General features: G+C 39.3%; 2 protein-coding genes and 1 long non-coding RNA gene across 5 annotated transcripts in view; 2 read left to right on the forward strand and 1 right to left on the reverse strand.

Annotated features, from left to right (window-relative positions):
* Positions 1-1,730: 1,730 nt before the first annotated feature.
* On the reverse strand, positions 1,731-9,640 carry LOC103243940 (uncharacterized). 2 transcript variants are annotated; one of them, XR_012089219.1, is made up of 3 exons: positions 8,726-9,640; positions 5,270-7,730; positions 1,731-5,163 (listed from the first exon to the last, which is right to left on the reverse strand). It is a non-coding gene; the product is annotated as an uncharacterized lncRNA (long non-coding RNA). The 2 variants fall into 2 exon arrangements; XR_012089218.1 differs by having other exon boundaries at positions 1,731-3,853; positions 4,968-5,163; positions 5,270-9,640.
* Positions 9,641-10,560: 920 nt separating this feature from the next.
* On the forward strand, positions 10,561-10,638 carry LOC140708897 (uncharacterized). The gene has a single exon (XM_073006122.1). The coding sequence runs from the start codon at positions 10,561-10,563 to the stop codon at positions 10,636-10,638; it is 78 nt and encodes a 25-aa protein (XP_072862223.1).
* Positions 10,639-13,406: 2,768 nt separating this feature from the next.
* Positions 13,407-17,334, forward strand: part of ADGRB3 (adhesion G protein-coupled receptor B3) — a 734,436-nt gene continuing 730,508 nt past the window's right edge. For both annotated transcript variants that reach the window (XM_008013603.3, XM_073006121.1), the window contains exon 1: positions 13,407-14,163. In XM_008013603.3, the coding sequence (XP_008011794.2) occupies positions 13,407-14,163 (757 nt within the window). The remainder of the gene's footprint in view (positions 14,164-17,334) is intronic.

Below are 17,334 nucleotides of genomic sequence, written 5' to 3' on the forward strand. Positions count from 1 at the left end.
CTCTCAAATCACTCCTCCGACTGAAATGAAATGAGTTGTTAAAAAATGTAAATCTGAGTTAGTCTCTGTTTACAATCCTTCAATCATATTATTATTATTATAAAGACTCACTGATTATTATTATTATTATTGTTTTTTTTTCTGAGACATAGTTTTGCTCTTGTCGCCCAGGCTGGAGTGCAATGACGCGATCTCAGCTCACTGCAACCTCCTCTTCCAGGGTTCAAGCGATTCTCCTGCCTCAGTCTCCTGAGTAGCTGGGATTACAGGCGCCCGCCACCAAGTCCAGCTAATGTTTTGTATTTTCAGTAGAGACAGGGTTTCTACTGAAACCAGGCTGGTCTTGAACTCCTGACATCAAGTGATCCATCTGCCTCAGCCTCCCAAAGTGCTAGGATTACAGGCATGAGCCACTGTGCCCAGCCAAGATTCACTGATTTTTATCCTAATACTTAGCAAACACTTTATCAGAAACGTTATGAATTGCCAGTGACCTCTTTGTCCTTTTTATTCCCTCACCTTAACTTTCTTTACCTAGAATGTGTTCTACTTCCTTCCGCCTCACATTTTTTGTACACTCTGTTCCCTTTGATGGGAATGATTAAATTTCCTTAGTGTCCTTCGAATTGCTGGTCAACTGTTACATATTCAGGTAAATGTTCTCTGCCCTTCCATACTAGGTCATCCTGTCCGTTCCCACAAACAGACTCCACACCTCTCGCAACTTCATTTGTCTCTTCTCTGAGACATTTGACACACTCGCCGTTTGTAATTATCTGGTGGCTAGCTGTTCATTGGCTATCACTATAAATACAAGGCAATCATCACAAGGGCAGGGACTCCGTGTTGTCATTTCAGTTTCCCAAACACCTTACAACATGTCTTATATGATGTATGTGCTTGTTAATTATGTGTTAAATACATAAATGATGAATTGATTTCAGGGATTTGAAAGCCTTATTCTCCTCATATGAGACATTCACCATTGCAAACTCATAGTCTGGCTAAGTAGATGTTCCCTGTTTATTTATCTGGATTGAACAAATAAAGGTATTACAACCATGCTGAGCAGCTGAAATCTAGAGTATTTTAATTGTGGCATCAAAGAACCGTGGCAAACTAGGTAAGTTCAATTGAAAACAGTCATAAAGATGAAAAGTCTGGAGACCATGTCACCTGGGAAATTTCTCAGGAAATCAGGAATTTGGTCCAGGGAAGAGAGAACTCTAGCTGAGTTATCATGCAGGAATATGTGAGCTGTTGGAATAGACGTTTCTCCAATGAACACAACTAATACCCACATATAAGATTCATCATGTTGTTCAACCCATGTATTCACTAAAGACCTAGGAAGTGCTCACCACGTGTCTTGCACTACTTTAGGCAGGAGTTTGTAATGATGGAGGTAACACACTAATAAAAAGCAAAAAGATGAAGACCAACTAAATAAAAATTGGTAACTAGTATAAAACAGACAGGCCCCGGTGTGTGATGTTACCATCCCTGTGTCCATGTGTTCTCATTGTTCAACTCACTTATGAGTGAGAACATGCAGACGTGTATATCTATGTAACAAACCTGCATGTTCTGTACATGTATCCCAGAACTTAAAGTATAATGTTAAAAAAGGAAAAAAATATATACCTGAGCACACACACACACAAAAAGACAGATAAGTACCTTGAAAGAGAACACAAGGAGAGATCACCATAGACTGGGTGGTTAAAAAAAAATTTCAAAAACTTTGAAAAGGGAATTTTCAAGATGAAATCTGAAATCTGAGGTATGAGAAGTGGGCAGGTCAGGCCTATAAACTTTCTCCTAGCAGTAGAAAAAGGGAAGTTTATTCCAGGTAGAATGATCCTGACATTGGAAGATTGTAAGGAGATAAAAATGTAGTGTCCTCATGACTTAGAAAAAGGTAAATGTAGCTTGGCCATTATATGTAAGCAGAAGTGTGGCACAAGATGAAGTTAGAGAGAGGAGCAAGAATCAGATGAGGTAGGGCACTGTTGGTCACGATTAAAAGTTTGGATTTTATTATTTGTGATATGTGAGAAGTACCTGGAATTAAAATGTTTTTCCATTTGATTTTAAAGGGGTACACTTTTTGAAGTATAACTTATTAGAGATAGATTAACAAAGAATATTGAATGTCAGGTGGAAGAGACTAAGCAAAAACTACATACTTCACACACACACACAAAAGATAACAGTGAAAAAAGAAAGAACTGGTTAGATTTGAGATCTATGTATTGAAGTTATATCATGAGCTGAATTGTGCCCATCTCTGCACACCCCCAACCAAATTTGAAGAGGCAGCAAGACTACAGCCATATGCAAGCCAGAGAAAGGGGCCCCAGAGGAACCAATCCAATAGGGACTTTGATTGTAGACATCTAGCCTCCAAAACTGTGAAAAAAATGAATTTCTGTTGCTTAAACCATCCACATTGTGGAATTTTATTATGGCAGCCCTAGGAAACTTATACAAAGTAGAACAGGCAATATTTGTCAAGGGATTAGATGTAGAATGATATAAAATGAGCAGCAGGTATCATTCCCATGTTTGCCAATTGAATAACTAGGTAGATAGGGATGTCATTTCCTGAAACAGAAAGACTGAGGGAAGGGCACATTTCTTTGGAGTAATGAGGAAGTTTCCTTTAATTACCCCAAATCTGAGATGACTGTGAGGCATAGTTAGTAGAGATATAAATCACGGCAGTTGATTATTTAAAAATCTAGAGCTCAGAGGAGATATCCTTGTTAAAGGAATATACATGGGGTGTCTATTCATATGTGTGTATGCATGTATGCACATATACATACTTATGGTGATATTCAATATTAGGGAGTGGATTTGATCACCAAAGGGGAGGTGGTAGAGAAATAAGGGAAGTACATCCAACACTTATCACTACAGTAGCCAGCATTTCAAGTTAACATGGAAGAAGAACAAGCAAAAGACACTGAGAAGCATCTCAGTGTCTTCACAGTGATCAGTGACATAAAAGTATATCTGGGAGAGTATGATAAAACAGAAACCAAAATAGAAGTGGTTTCCAAAAGGAGGGCATTGCATTTAAAATGCTGCTGAAAGTTGGAGTAAGATGAGAAAAACATTTATCCCTTTAACTTGGCAACATGAAGGTCTTTAGTGATTTTTGACAAGAATTTTTTCGGTGGAATTGTGGGGGTGGAAGCCAGAATGGATTGAGTTGAGAAATGAGAGGGAAGTGAGGAAGTGAAGTGAATGTGATTGCTTTTTTAAAAAAGATTCGTTATGAAGGGGATCTAAGAAACAGGTTGTTGATCAGAAGTTTTTAGACGGGTAGTATTGCTATAAAATATGTATGCTGATGGAAGTGGTCCAGGAGAGAGGGAGAGAGTATTGGTGTGAGAGCCAGTAGAAGTAAGATCCAAGTTACCTGTGGAGGGGATGACTTCTTAGATAAGGGTAGTATCTCCCTGGAGAGAGGAAGACAGGAGAAAATGGGGGAAGGTAGAGTCAGTTTAATGAATGTAAGGTATTTTCCATCTAATCACATCTGCTTTATAAATAATGAATGAAAAAAGGTTATCACTTATCATTCAAGAGTTGAGGAGAAGCTTTTTAATGATCAAAGAAAAGTTACAAAATATTCATAGGTGTAATAAGAGAGGGAGCTTATAAGTAACAGTCTGTGTGGTGAGGTCATAAGAACCTGGTGACTATAACGTTACAGGGACATCTAACTGCCTGAGGGTGTGAATTTCTTCAGTAATGCTCTGCTGCATGGGTCCTGGATCAGGAAGGGCAGTTGTCCATCACAGTAAACATGGTGATCCAGCCAGGAAAATGTAGTAAATAGCTGAAGATTGTTGTAAGTAAATTATCATAACAATGGGCGTGGAATCCATGGGGTATACATTAGTTACCTACATTTGCATAACAAATTATCCCCAAATTTAGCAGTTGGAAGTCACAAACATTCCTGATCTATAGTGTTTGTAGGTCAGGAATCCAGAAGCAGCTTAGCTGCTTGATTCTGGCACAAGCCTGTCATGAAGGGGCAACCAAGATGTTGGCTGGACTGCAGTCCTCTCAAGACTTGAATGAGGAAGCTTCTACTTCTGAGCTCACTCATGTGTCTTTTGACAGGCCTCAGAAGGCCAAACTCACATGGACTTCTCTATTTAGGACTGTATCATAACACGGTACCTGGCTTATTGCAAACAAATGCTCTAAGGAAGAGTAAAGGAGCTCCCAAGATGGAAAACACATTCATTTTATATCTTAACATCCATTGCTACTACCATATTCTGTTTGATAAAAGCAAATTTCTAAATCTAGCCCCCATTCAAGAGAGAGACAATTACACAAAGACACACATACCAGGAAGTAGGGATCATTAGGGTCTATGTGAGAGGCTGCTTACCACAGGGTATAAGGAGGAAAATGAAGATAAGAGTAGAAATTGGTGGGAATCAATAATAATAATAAAAAAAAAGATCTGAATTTTGTGAAAGACTTGATCCTATGTGGTTACTTAGGAGGTGAGTTTTTAAAAGTAGAAGTGGTAATTAAGGCACGGAAACATTAAATGTTAAATATTGGGAGTGGTTTAGTCACTGGTTAGACTTTTTAGTTAAAGACTATGGGGAAATGTTGTTGAACTAGTAGGAAAAAACAAGCAAACATAAACAAACAACAAACAAACAAAAAACACAGAAATAGGATGGAGAAGCTAGTGTGTCAGGATAAGACAAGACATCTGCATGGGAGCTGAAGCCATGAGAAGAGGAATAGAAGTCAGGTGGACAGGAAAACTGCGAGCCGGCAGCTAAAAGATTCCATGAATGGAAAATACAATCTGGAGGAAGAGGTAAAGCTGCAAAGGCAGATGCCTTGATCTCTACAGAAAGATGGGCATGAAAGGGAAATGAGGAGTAAATATTTGAAACCAAAGGGGAGAGTAAGGATACTGATTCTGCCCCTGACCCATTGAATCAGGGTATGGAAGTGGCATACACATAAATTGCTTCTGTTTGACATGGTTGGAAGAGATGCCATGTCTTCATAAAAGAGCAGGCTTCAGTCAAGGAAGTGGGTAGAGAATATTCTTCCTCTTGTTTGCTGGTATAAAAGAGCATGGAGATCCAGAAGGCAAAATGAGAGAATCTGCCAGGAAGAGAAATGGTGGAGATAAGTGGATCAGAATTGGTGGAAACAGGACTGAACATGAAGAAATGTTCAGAAATAATAGGTAGTCCATAGACTTCAATACCTGGTGTTGATAAAGGTCAGCAGATGTGCTGTTCCTGGCAGCTTTAGTTATTGTCATCATTAATGGTAAAATGGGACTTCTGTCAAAGAAAAAAAAATTATTAGAGTGGGAGAGGAACAAAAATGGAAAGGACTGTCTGTACCTCAGCAGATGATAGCAACGGGGAAAGGCAAAGCTGGTAAAACTATGGAGGTTTTCAAAATTATGAGAGAATAGAGAGGCATTTCCAACCTGTGAGTGGAAAAATTGTGATTCTTTCTAGTCTAGGATTTAATTGCATTTTTCTCTCACTGCTTCCATTTCTTGTGAGACACCTTCTGTTATTTAGAATATGTCAGGAAGAGCCTTAGACATTATTCAATGAAGCTTTTTTCTGTGAGAGAACTGAAGTCCAGAGAATTCATAGCTTCTTGTCCTTAATGAGGTATACACTTAGTGTCAGGTTCGTGGGTAAAAATGAAGAATTTTGATTTCTAGTATAATTGAAATTTCAGAGATTAAAGATAATGGTGTAAGTATAGTAACTTTATACGAAAAAATAACTATCTGAAAAAGGACAAATTTGGGGGTGAATGTATGTTCAATTGCAAACACATATTTTGAGCTTTTAAAGTTCATATTTTTCAAGATGCTTCTACAGCACACAGATGTGACATTATGTGTTACCTACTTACAGTATTTCCTTAATATCACCAATGAAACCTTGAAAATTGATGGCCAAAAGTATTTACCGACTTTTTTTTTAACTTGTATCATTGTATAGGGAAATAATGATAAAAAATGGAAACTTGATGTAACTGGGATTTTTGGACTAAACTTAACCTTGACTTTGCCTGGCAAGGAATAGGACTACACTTGAACTAATTCAGGATAGCTCTTCTATGACATCTCCCTTAACCCCAAGTCTATCCCTTTATTTTTTAGTACTTCCATGTACTTTCTATTCTGGGATGTCCAAGTAGAAAATGACCAATTTGTTTTTTTCATAGAGACTAGAGGATATACAGTTTGGTTCCTGAGAGACTTCCTCATTTAATAACAAAAAAAAAATAATAATAATCAGGAGGAGACAGAGAAGAAGTTGTTTCAGTTTATAGTAAATATGCTACTTTTAAGGGTTAGTTAAGTACTCATAACAATGTAATCTTATAATATTTTGATCATTTAATTAACATTCCAAAAGTTGTGTGTGTGTGTGTATAGTGTGTATATATATGTGTGTGTATATATATGGGAGATACCAAATACTAAATACTAAAAACTAAATAATAATACTAAATACTAAAAAATTAAGGCATATTTAACAGGAAATAATCTACAAGCCTATCCATGCTTCTTAAAGCCTTACTGAAAATAACAAGTTACAGAATTTAGAATGTGGTAATATGGTAATATCAGAAAGACTATGAGAGAAAGAAGGAAAGAGAAAAGACTTTTTAAAATTGAGTAAACATATTCTAGAAACATTCTTATTTGAGTATGAGAATTGTGCAAATGATACTGAATTTTAAGCAGTGATCCTGGATTATAGGGTTATTCTCAAAGTGGAGGGACTAAATTTAGCACATACAGACAAAAAGATGAAAAACAGAGATAAATCAAACTTAGAAACCTCATCATTCCAAAGTAATCTTAATAAAATGCATTAATAATAGGAGAGATAAATTTCAAAGGCTTTAACTTTAAATACCTGGGTCAATTTAAAATGCAATACCAGTCTATATTTTGATATGCTAACACTGACCTCTCAATAGTTCTTCTGTAAATCATCAAGGCAACTTATGTAATAATCAATTTATACAATTAATCTGGTAGTTTTGGAATGAAATGCATTACTTTATAAAAGAGAAATACAAAGCAATATAGTGAAACTTCCCAAGCAAATATATGTGTATCAGCTGAAATACATACATATCAAATACATATATACACGTATGTGTATGCATACTTGCAAATGTGTGCATACATATACATAGGTATGTATAAATATGTGTTTGTGTTTATATATAAACATAAATATAGACATACACTTGGCCTCATGAAAAAGACCAATGAAAGCAGATAATGATAATTTGAAATGGTGAATTTAATATGTATTAAATCATAAAAGTGGACCAACATCAATAGAAACGAAAGGACAGAGAGCTGAGGGTGTGTGAACTGCTGCTCTCTTTTTGCTGTTGGGTCAACATGTCAGCAATGCTTTCTATATGGAGCATCTTGCAGACATGAAACGAAGTGGTTCCTTCCTTGCTTTGCCTTTGGATTGTGCTGTTGTTAGTGTCCAGAGACCAGACTGTTCATATAGGGCTCTTTTCCTGATTCTTGATTATAATCCCCTGAGGAAGTCAGACGAGCCTGGGGTTACTGGAGACCGTGTCTTGCTTGGCGTAGTTATCATCCACAAATCATCTGCTATAAATATAGCTCAGCAGGATCATCATCAGGCCAGCTCAGTAGCCTGCAATTTATGAAGGTTATGAGAAACAATGTGAAGGGTGAAGGGCTTTATTAAGGATGGCTTTCTTTTCTGACCCTGCCCTGAATTCTACTTGAATATAAATGATCCTGGGAGTAAGTGATCCTTTCCATTTAGGATTAAGCCTTTTAAATTGTCCCTTTCAGCTGTTATTCTTATGCCACTGTGTCATGACTTTAAGAATTTCTAAGAAACATCAAAATCACAGTGTTACAAGATAATATGAGAAATCACTAGGTGCAAAATAGAAGTATAATTGAACCTCCCATTACATTATTTCCTTTTTATGTATAAACCACCCAAAGCATTTTTTTTCTCTATTTTTATTTCACATCTGTCATGGTTTTCTTTTCCTCTGGATAAAGTAACAGAAATGACCAAATTGCCTTGCAAAAATCATAATTATGATCTCTAGGGAAGTTGAAATAAAATGTTTTTCTCCTTTGTGTTGCTCAATGTTCTTTGTTTTTAAAAGAAAATGTGTTTGCTTAAACGGTGTTTCAAAATTTGTTCTGGATATAAACCCTAATTATTCCTTTTAACATTTCCTTAAATGAATAAAAAATATTGTAAAGAACCAAAATGACACACAACCAAAATGCCACCCAGGCTACTCTCTTGCCGGTGATCTGTTACTGGGAAAATAGTTAAAGCCTGTTGGGGAATTATTAACTGTTTCCCTTACAGAGTGTTTATCCCAGGCACTCGTTTAAGAAGGGAAAGCCTTGAAGAGGGTCACTCTGTTAATATGTATTAAGAAGTAAAGGACCAATTTTAATATTTCAAACAACTTCAGTGGATAAAAGACCATCAGCATCTTCCTGTTTTCACTATCAATCTCTTTTAAAATGGTGTTCTTGGCTATCCATAATCGCCCCAGGGGAGAGAAACGAGCCGAGGAAAAAAATGCAAGAGTGAGGGGAACAAATGATGGAAAATTGCTTTATTCAACTTCACCTGCCGCTTGAGAAACTCACCCTTATGAAGATTCCAGCACTTTATATGAATTGCCCATGATGGTTTCCTCCCACCACATCATTGCACTATTTTAGCACTTGTTTTGCAAACCACCAACTGCGTTTACAAGTAGAGACATAATCAGGAGGCGAATGACCTTTTGTAGCATGTATCTGAAGCTGGTTTATCAGACACTTCGTCAGCCAACTGTCCAGGAGGCAAAATGACTGATAGATAGATAATAGATAGATAGACAGGCAGATAGATTAAAAGGTGGGGAAACTTATCCCTTTTCCCTTTCTATATAATCTGGTTGTTTCTCTTCACCCCTTTTCTCGTTTCTTCCCACCCCGTCCCCAAACCTGTTACTAGGGAAACTTGAAAAAGAATCAGATGCATTAAGACTACAAAATGAAACAAAAGTTTAGACCCCGAAACCATGATTCCATTGCCAAGCAGAAAGCAATGCAAGAGCCCAACCTCGGTCGCCGCACCGCGATCCTGACAAAGCCTGTATGGAGCCAGAACAAATAAGATGTTAATTGCAGCCTCGCAGAGAAAAACTACTATTGTTCCAGCCAGAGACACTCAGCAGCTCGGGAGCTGGGATGTGCCCCCTCCGCTGCGGACTGGATCAATTCTGAATCCCGGTGCTAAAATGACAGCTCTCTGGCTGCGACAGGTCGGCGCTGAAAGACAGAGAAAGACGATCAAGTCCAGCATTCACTTCCCACCCTTCAGAGTCGCCTTCCCATCCTCCGCATCCCCCTGTCTCGCCTCCCAGTGAGTTTCTCTTACAGTTGGTCGCCGCCAGCCCCAGCGGTGGGAACTGAGGATGCAAAAACCTCCCAGACGCAGAAAATACCGCTTTCGGGACGTGCTTGGGTTTGAGTAACCGTGACGTGCAGGCGCACCGCGGCCCCGGCTGGAGCTCCGTGAAGCCCCCCTCCCGCCAGCCTCTACCCCGCCCTCCCGCCGGGACTCCCTCCTCTCCCACCCTGCGGCTCCCCGCGCCTTCTCTCACACACCCGCCCGCGCACCCGGTAGGCAGAACTCCAGGAAGTCGCAGCGGCCGCGCCGCGCGAGCCGAGCTTCTGGCGGGCGGCTGGGCGCACCGCAGCTGTGCAGGAGAGGGGCGCGCGGCACCCGGGACGCGCGCGCACACGAGCACGCGGGAGGCCGCTGCGCTGACGCGCTCTCGGGACACGCGCAGCCCCCGCGCGCGCGCCCAAGGGAAAGCGAGCACCGCGCGCCGGCGCGCACACCCGAGACAGAGCTTTACTATCTCGCTCCCTCTCGCGCCTCCCTCCTCGCTGGGCATTCAAACAGCTTTCCGACATCACCAGCCAAGGATTTTTCCCCCCTCTCCTTAGTCGCCGTCCGTCCATCAGTACCTGCAGGGGGGAGGAGGAGGAGGGAGGAAAGCGGAAAGAGGAAAGAGCATAAGCTTGAGCCTTCCGATCCGACCACGAATACTCCCGTAATAAACCCACCGCCCCAACAAATCTGCCATAGCAGCCGCCGCCGCCGGTCACTTCTCGTCTCAGCGCTTTCTTTGCTTCTTGGCTAATCGGTTTGTTGGGGATAGCTTTTATGAAACAAATCTTCGCTCTTAAGCCACTTACATTTTGGGGGGTTCCTTAGAGTCTCCCTTGGGGGGGCTTCTCCTCCCTTTAGCCCCCCTCGGATTGGAGGTTGGATTCAGTTGGATACGGCGCAAGGTTCTGGGCTCCTGGTGGCTTTTTTTTCTCTCTCTCTCATCGACCCCCCTTTCGTTTCCACCCCTCACCTTTTGCTTTTCGTATGTATGCATTTTTTAAAATAAATCCTGATTTTGGAAGCTGAGCCGGGGAAAATGGGCAACGGTGATTGGGACCGAAGGGGAGTCTCTCCATCACTGTTGCTGGGACGCGTGCCTGTGCTGGTGTCTTAGAGCAAGAGCCTCCCTGAGCTTTCGGAGTGGAAGGTAAGGAAGGGGGTCCAGGGGTCACCTTTTCTCTGCCGGGGGTCGCCACCGTGGAGCTTTGGGCTTAATGTTTGAGAAGGGAGGAAAATGAAAGGAAAGGCTGTTGCTGGCGGATGGGGAGGCTGTGAGCAAATCCGACTGTCTGCATTTACTTAAACGCCGCAGTTGAAAAGTTAGAGAAGTCTGGTTTTCAAGAGATGTGCTGGGTCAGAAAGAATAAGCAGAGAGACCTAGAAAATCTGGCAGTTTTGTGTGATTGGGATAATTTTATGGGGGGAAAATTTTAGGTTAAAAGGAAGTTAAGAGAAGGCAGTGGGTCTTCTATTGGGGGGAAAAATCTGTGGAGTGATGGCGCCGTCTATGTTCGACTAAACTAAAGTGTCACCCAGAAAATCAGTTGTGAGAATAGCTAAACTCAATGCTGGTTTGCTTCTCAGCAAGAGATAGATAGATAAATAAATAAATAAAACATCCTTGACACCTCCGTGGCCAGCCTTTGCCCCTGCCCCCACCTCTTCTTTAAGAGGGAAATACAGCTTTTTGAACGGTCCCTGCAGTCCAAAGGGGGTGAGGGTAATGATTTATTTTTTATTATTTAGAACAAAACAAGACTCTACTCCAGACTGATGAAAAATAAAGAGCATTATACTGAGTGTGCTCTCTTGAGCAGGCATTAAAGTGCTATTTCCTCACTCTTTCTGATCATTGATGAGCACGGCATTGCAGACATGCACTGTCAAATAAATGGAAGCAAAAGTACCAGTTTCATTAGGAAAAGACATACGACCTCTTTTTGAGTTCCTGATTATAAAATGAAATCCCCTTTCATGGATGGAATTCCTAATTTAGACACTTATTGTCACATTGGCTCTCAACGCCTACACTCTATCCTGAAGAACACTGCGCAGACCTGCATTGCCTGCAAAGTGCAACAGCAAAAAAAAAAAAAAAAAAAAAAGAAAGAAAGAAAAAAGAAAAAAAACGGAAATTTTTTCCAGAATTTCTTACAACTTTCTGGGGTTTTTTTGTTTGTTTTTTTTTTTTTTTTAACCTTTAAATGCTCATTGGCTTTATTTTCTCATGAAGAAAATGCATTATTCATTGAGCTATTTGCTTGAAACAGAGAACACTGTTTTGATGGTCCCAGCAGTTCTGATGTTATTTTAAACTGCTGCTATATAGAGATTTAGAGTTGGGGCTGTGTTTGCCTATATCAAGACATAGAATTTGAATTATAATCTAGAAAATGCAGATCTATCTTCAGGGACTTCGGTCACTGGATTTGGTGTGCATGCGTTGGTGTGTGTTATGCAATGGGAAAGAAGAGGTTTTATCCTTTGGTTCAGAGAAGACCCAGGCAAAGGCATGAAAACTCTTAACTGTCTATATGTCTGTATGTCTGTCTCTGTTTACAGAACAGTGGAAGAGACTGCAGCCTAAAGACTTTTAAAATTAACTTGGCATCACTTTTATCAGCTCAAAGGCTAAACAAACAAACAAACAAACAAAAAGCAGTGTCATTTATTCTAAGAAATAACTTCTTAAAGGTTAAAGCTGAAAAATATTCAAGTTATTTTTGGATAACAACTTACAGAGGTAAATATAATCAAGGACTACTTTATTATCCAAAGCCAGGGTTGAAATTAAAAAAAAAAAAAGAAAGAAAGAAAAGAAAAGAGGAGCTTTGGAGTTGTTGTTGGAAAGGGAGCAATTCAATAATTGGAATCCGCTAGGAACAAAAATGTTAATGTGTTTTATTACCATGTGTAAGCCTTAAATTACAGTTGATAAGATAATTTTTCAAAAATTGAAAGACTGAAACCAGCTCAATTACTATGGTTTTGGATTTTCTTTTTTTTTTTTTTTTTTTTTTTTTTACTGACATCACCTTTGGATACAGATACTAATACAGTGATCCACTTTATGTATCCCAAGAGGGCATGTCACATTGAAATGACTGCCTTAAATCCTGGTTCTCAATGGTGATGTTGAACAACAAGTCTCCCCTATGTGTTTATCCATCTATGCCCTTTCTCAAATGATGTTTTTAAAATTAATTAATCTACATGAATGCCCATGTTTTTGAAAGGAATTTCTGAGCAGTTCACATGGTGGCCCCTGCAAAGGCAAGTGGGGCATTTGGGAGATGATGTTCCATCTGTAATAAATTATCATTTGTGCTTTTAAAATTGTGGCCATAATTTATCATCATTACTTTTCACATTTAAGAGAAGGGAAATAATGTGATGACAGCCTGTTCCCAGATTATCAGATTAGATTTTGTATGATGGTGTTTACTGCAGGCAAAGGGCAGAGAGAGAAAGGTTGTATAGACTATAGACTGATTAATACTATTTTGACAATTAGCGTTTACATTATGACGTTTTAAAACTCCATGTTTTCCCTTTTCATTCAATAGAATGATAATGGACGTGGAAGATATCCTGGTAGATAAGTTAGGGCATTCCTATTAATCTATTAAATGTTATTTTTAAATGGAACGTTGCGAATTTGACCACTGTGAATGGCCACATGAGGGCGCTGTTCACACAGCAACAGATAATTTTCCTGTGTTATAAAATAAAAATTACCTGTCCTTCTTTTAAAAAGGGTTTTTTACCGAAATCTTGAAAACAGCTGGCTGTAATATTGAAAGGAGTTTATTTTCTCAATGCGTGTAGACTCCTACTTGCATTTTACTTTCATTGCCATTTTTACAGGCCAAATGACATAGGATGAAGGCTGTTCGTAACCTGCTGATTTATATATTTTCCACCTATCTCCTGGTTATGTTTGGATTTAATGCTGCCCAAGACTTCTGGTGTTCAACTTTGGTGAAGGGAGTCATTTATGGATCGTATTCTGTAAGTGAAATGTTTCCCAAAAACTTTACAAACTGCACTTGGACGCTGGAAAATCCAGATCCAACCAAATATAGCATTTACCTGAAATTTTCCAAAAAGGACCTTAGCTGCTCTAACTTTTCACTCCTGGCTTATCAGTTTGATCATTTTTCCCATGAAAAAATAAAGGATCTTTTAAGAAAGAATCATTCTATAATGCAACTCTGCAATTCCAAGAATGCTTTCGTTTTTCTACAATATGATAAAAATTTTATTCAAATACGTCGAGTATTTCCATCTGATTTCCCAGGATTACAGAAAAAAGGGGAAGAAGATCAGAAATCTTTTTTTGAGTTTTTGGTATTGAACAAGGTCAGCCCAAGCCAATTTGGTTGCCATGTATTATGCACTTGGTTGGAGAGCTGCTTAAAATCAGAAAATGGGAGAACAGAATCATGTGGGATCATGTATACAAAATGCACCTGCCCTCAGCATTTGGGAGAGTGGGGGATCGACGACCAGTCGCTGGTTTTGTTAAATAACGTGGTGTTACCCCTGAATGAGCAGACAGAGGGCTGCCTGACCCAGGAGCTGCAAACCACCCAAGTCTGCAATCTTACCAGGGAGGCCAAGCGACCACCCAAAGAAGGTAAGTGGCCAAAGGAGAGGGGAAGGTGAGCGGGGGAGCACTTTTGGGAGATGGAGTTAAAACGTGCTGTTTCAACACACAGGCCTAATTTTTTCTCCTTTATTGTCACTTTTGGATTCATTTGATTTGTGGTATTCACTGATAAAGGTCTCTTGAGCTAGTTTTAGGATTCAGGGTTTTAGAGAGAGGGCGGTGAGGGCTGGATAGCTCACCAGCATGCGCTGGAAGTGCGGGTGGAATTTTCAGGAGAAAGATGCAGAAACCTAGAGCCAGCTTGCACTAGAGATTGGTGAGGAGGGAGAGGGATGCCATTATTCAGGCTGCAGCCCCTTGAGGTGACACACACGCTCCACCTGTGAAATGGATTTATAGACATCTCCCTTCTGCTCCAGCCCAGCAAAACGTCCACTTTACTTCCTCTCTCCTATGCCCACAGAGTCCTTCCCTCTCACTCCCCACCCATTTCCATGTTTGATTTTGGGGCATCTTGGCTAAAAGGTGGTGCAAACTCATTAGCTTGCCTGTTTGGACCAAATGACTTCCTGACACTTGAAGGCAGGAGTATACCTTCTCCCCTGGTCTGGAATTTTATTTGAGGTGCTTGCGCAAAAATCTCGCACGCTTGCTCTTTCCTGGGTCAGAAGGCAGTCACTAGAAGTGCAAACTCTCCAGGTCTTCTGGTTCTGGAGTCGCCTGAGGACGGGGTGGAGGGGTGCAATGAAAACACATACTGATCCTTTAGGACCCCATCCGCCTCTTGAGAGTGAATTTTTGTCTTTATCTTCGTGGTCCCCGGTTGATGCGCAGAAGAGAGGGAACATCTTAGAGCTAGATGGGGGGAGGGAGGGGGAGGAAGTGCAGCGGAAATGCGGAAGAAAAAGAAAGTACAGGAATGATTTATAGTTTTCACCCAATCCCCAGTGGGGGAGCTACCAGTGGATTTGAGGTTGTGATTATGTGTCATAATGCAAGAAAGCGTGACATATTTTGAGAAAATGACTTTTCTTGTTTGGAAGGTTAATGGATGTTGTGTTCCATTCCTTTAAGGACACGGCTAATACATATTCGTTCTTGCTTCCCAATCCTGCAACCAGAGAGTGTATTGATTTCTTATGCAGGAAATGTTTTCTGATCGCCACAAAGATCCCAGTCTGTGGAAAGGGACAGCCAAACTCCAGTCTCCAAGCTCCAGTCCCTCTTTCCTTTTCCTCAACCAACAGACGTTGTCTTTGTGGCCAATATAAAATTGACACATTGTTGGAGAATTTTCTTTAAGGGTAGCCAAGGCTTTGTAAGGGGGAGTGGAGGAATGGAGAACCTAAATAGCCTAACGCTATTTCTCTGCTGGCTGCAATTTAAGGGATGGGAATTATGGAAGAGCGATGGTAGGAGAGGAAAAGACCTGTTAGAAAATGAAGGCAGACTAATGGCAGTGAGAGAGGGGTGAAAACCTTAAAGATTTCTGCAGGTCACTGTTTCACTATCAGCTGTGACTGAAGAAAACAAAGTGGTTTTAAATTGCAGGAGTTATTTTCTGTAGTAAAAAATCCCAGAGAAGCACTTGCAACTGCAGGGATGGTATTTAACACCATTTAAAACTAATTAGTGTCCCCTAGAATAAGAAGCTACAGTACACTCAAAAAATGTGATGTTACAACCTGGCTAATAAACAATTAACATAAGAAGCTAGTTTTTGTTTGTTTTATTGTTATTTTAATAAAATTTAGAAAATCTGTTTCTTCAATGGTTAAATTTCTATCATAAAATTGAGTACTAATGACAGTGGAAAGTGAATTCAGTGTCACAGCTCTTTTATATGAAAGGTAGTAAGTGACAAAAACAAAGTTTTAGTGTGCACAATAAGCATGATTTTCAAAGATTTTGTTGATCATGATCTTGAAATGTGGGTTAAGATAATGCTGGGATTTACAGAAGCTACGCTAGATAGCCATTTGTTTTGTAAGTGAAGACAAATAAGAGTGATTTTAGACCATGGGAGACAAATTGTATATTGTTGTTTATTCACTGGCAAAATGAAAAAGAAATACCTTCACTGACAAATATACTTACATTTAAAGTGCAGTATGATGTTAACGGAGTTGAACTAGAAAAAGTTTGTCTCATAGGGGAGCGACATATGCTATGTCAGTAGAAGTGCATAGTCTATTCTGTACATTGTGAATTTGTGTTCTTTGTTTAGGTATTCTGAGGTCAGAAAGGTAAGGATAAGGAATTACTGATGACACAATTGTAGCTGATGCATTTGTTAAGTAATTCTTACAAAGTACATGTACCACTCTTTACCCCAGTTAAATAATCTCTCTTTGGCTAGGCTACATTGTAGGAAAGGAATGTGAAAATCTATTGACCTTTGATTTAATCAAATTTAAGCAAAGTACATTTTGTCTTCAATATTTGATATTAATGATATATAAAATACTAATAAATAATTATTTAATACCATTTCAAGTAAACTACCATATAATGACATAGAGCTTGAGGTTAATCATTACATATAGTTGTGCTACTCATATCTCATTTTATTCCAGAGTGTCATTTTATATGATAGCATGTAATTCTAGCTTTTAAAATTAGGTTTTAAAAATTCGACTTCTATTTTATATTACTTGATGTTTTCCATTTCCTATTTTAAAAGGTTGTCTTTTAAGTTACCAGAGGAATAAATACAAGATTACTCTCCTTTGACTCCCATTTTATTCACTAATAAATACTGACTCAGAAGGCCTGCCTGGAGTAGAAATATCTTCAACATGTATTACACCATAGAAGTGGCACAAATTCAAAGAGTCTTCACACTTAGTAGATGTGATTCCAGATTGTTTTGTGTAATACTAATGGTGATGGCAAAGACATATCAAATGTTGAATATTGTGAGTGTGTCCACTGGTATTATGAACTCATATTTGGTATTTAGTATTGAAGAAACAATAGACTATCAGGAGTGGGATGCCTACTTTGAGATAGGATTTATGCTAGAACCTTCTTTAATAATATATTCATGTGCTGAAAGATTTTATAACCAGAAAACAACAGCAAGAAAACTATTGCTGTTTTTAGTGACACTAACAATTACAAATGTGATCTTGAATATATCATACAAAGTAAATTCTTTGACTAATGCTTCATTAAAGTATTACATTTGAGTACATT

The sequence above is a fragment of the Chlorocebus sabaeus genome, chromosome 17 (assembly GCF_047675955.1).
Source record: "Chlorocebus sabaeus isolate Y175 chromosome 17, mChlSab1.0.hap1, whole genome shotgun sequence".
NCBI lineage: Eukaryota > Metazoa > Chordata > Mammalia > Primates > Cercopithecidae > Chlorocebus > Chlorocebus sabaeus.

Bases quoted from the DNA above. Each gene is read 5' to 3' on its own strand.
- LOC140708897 (XM_073006122.1), top strand. From the start codon at position 10,561: ATGGGCAACGGTGATTGGGACCGAAGGGGAGTCTCTCCATCACTGTTG.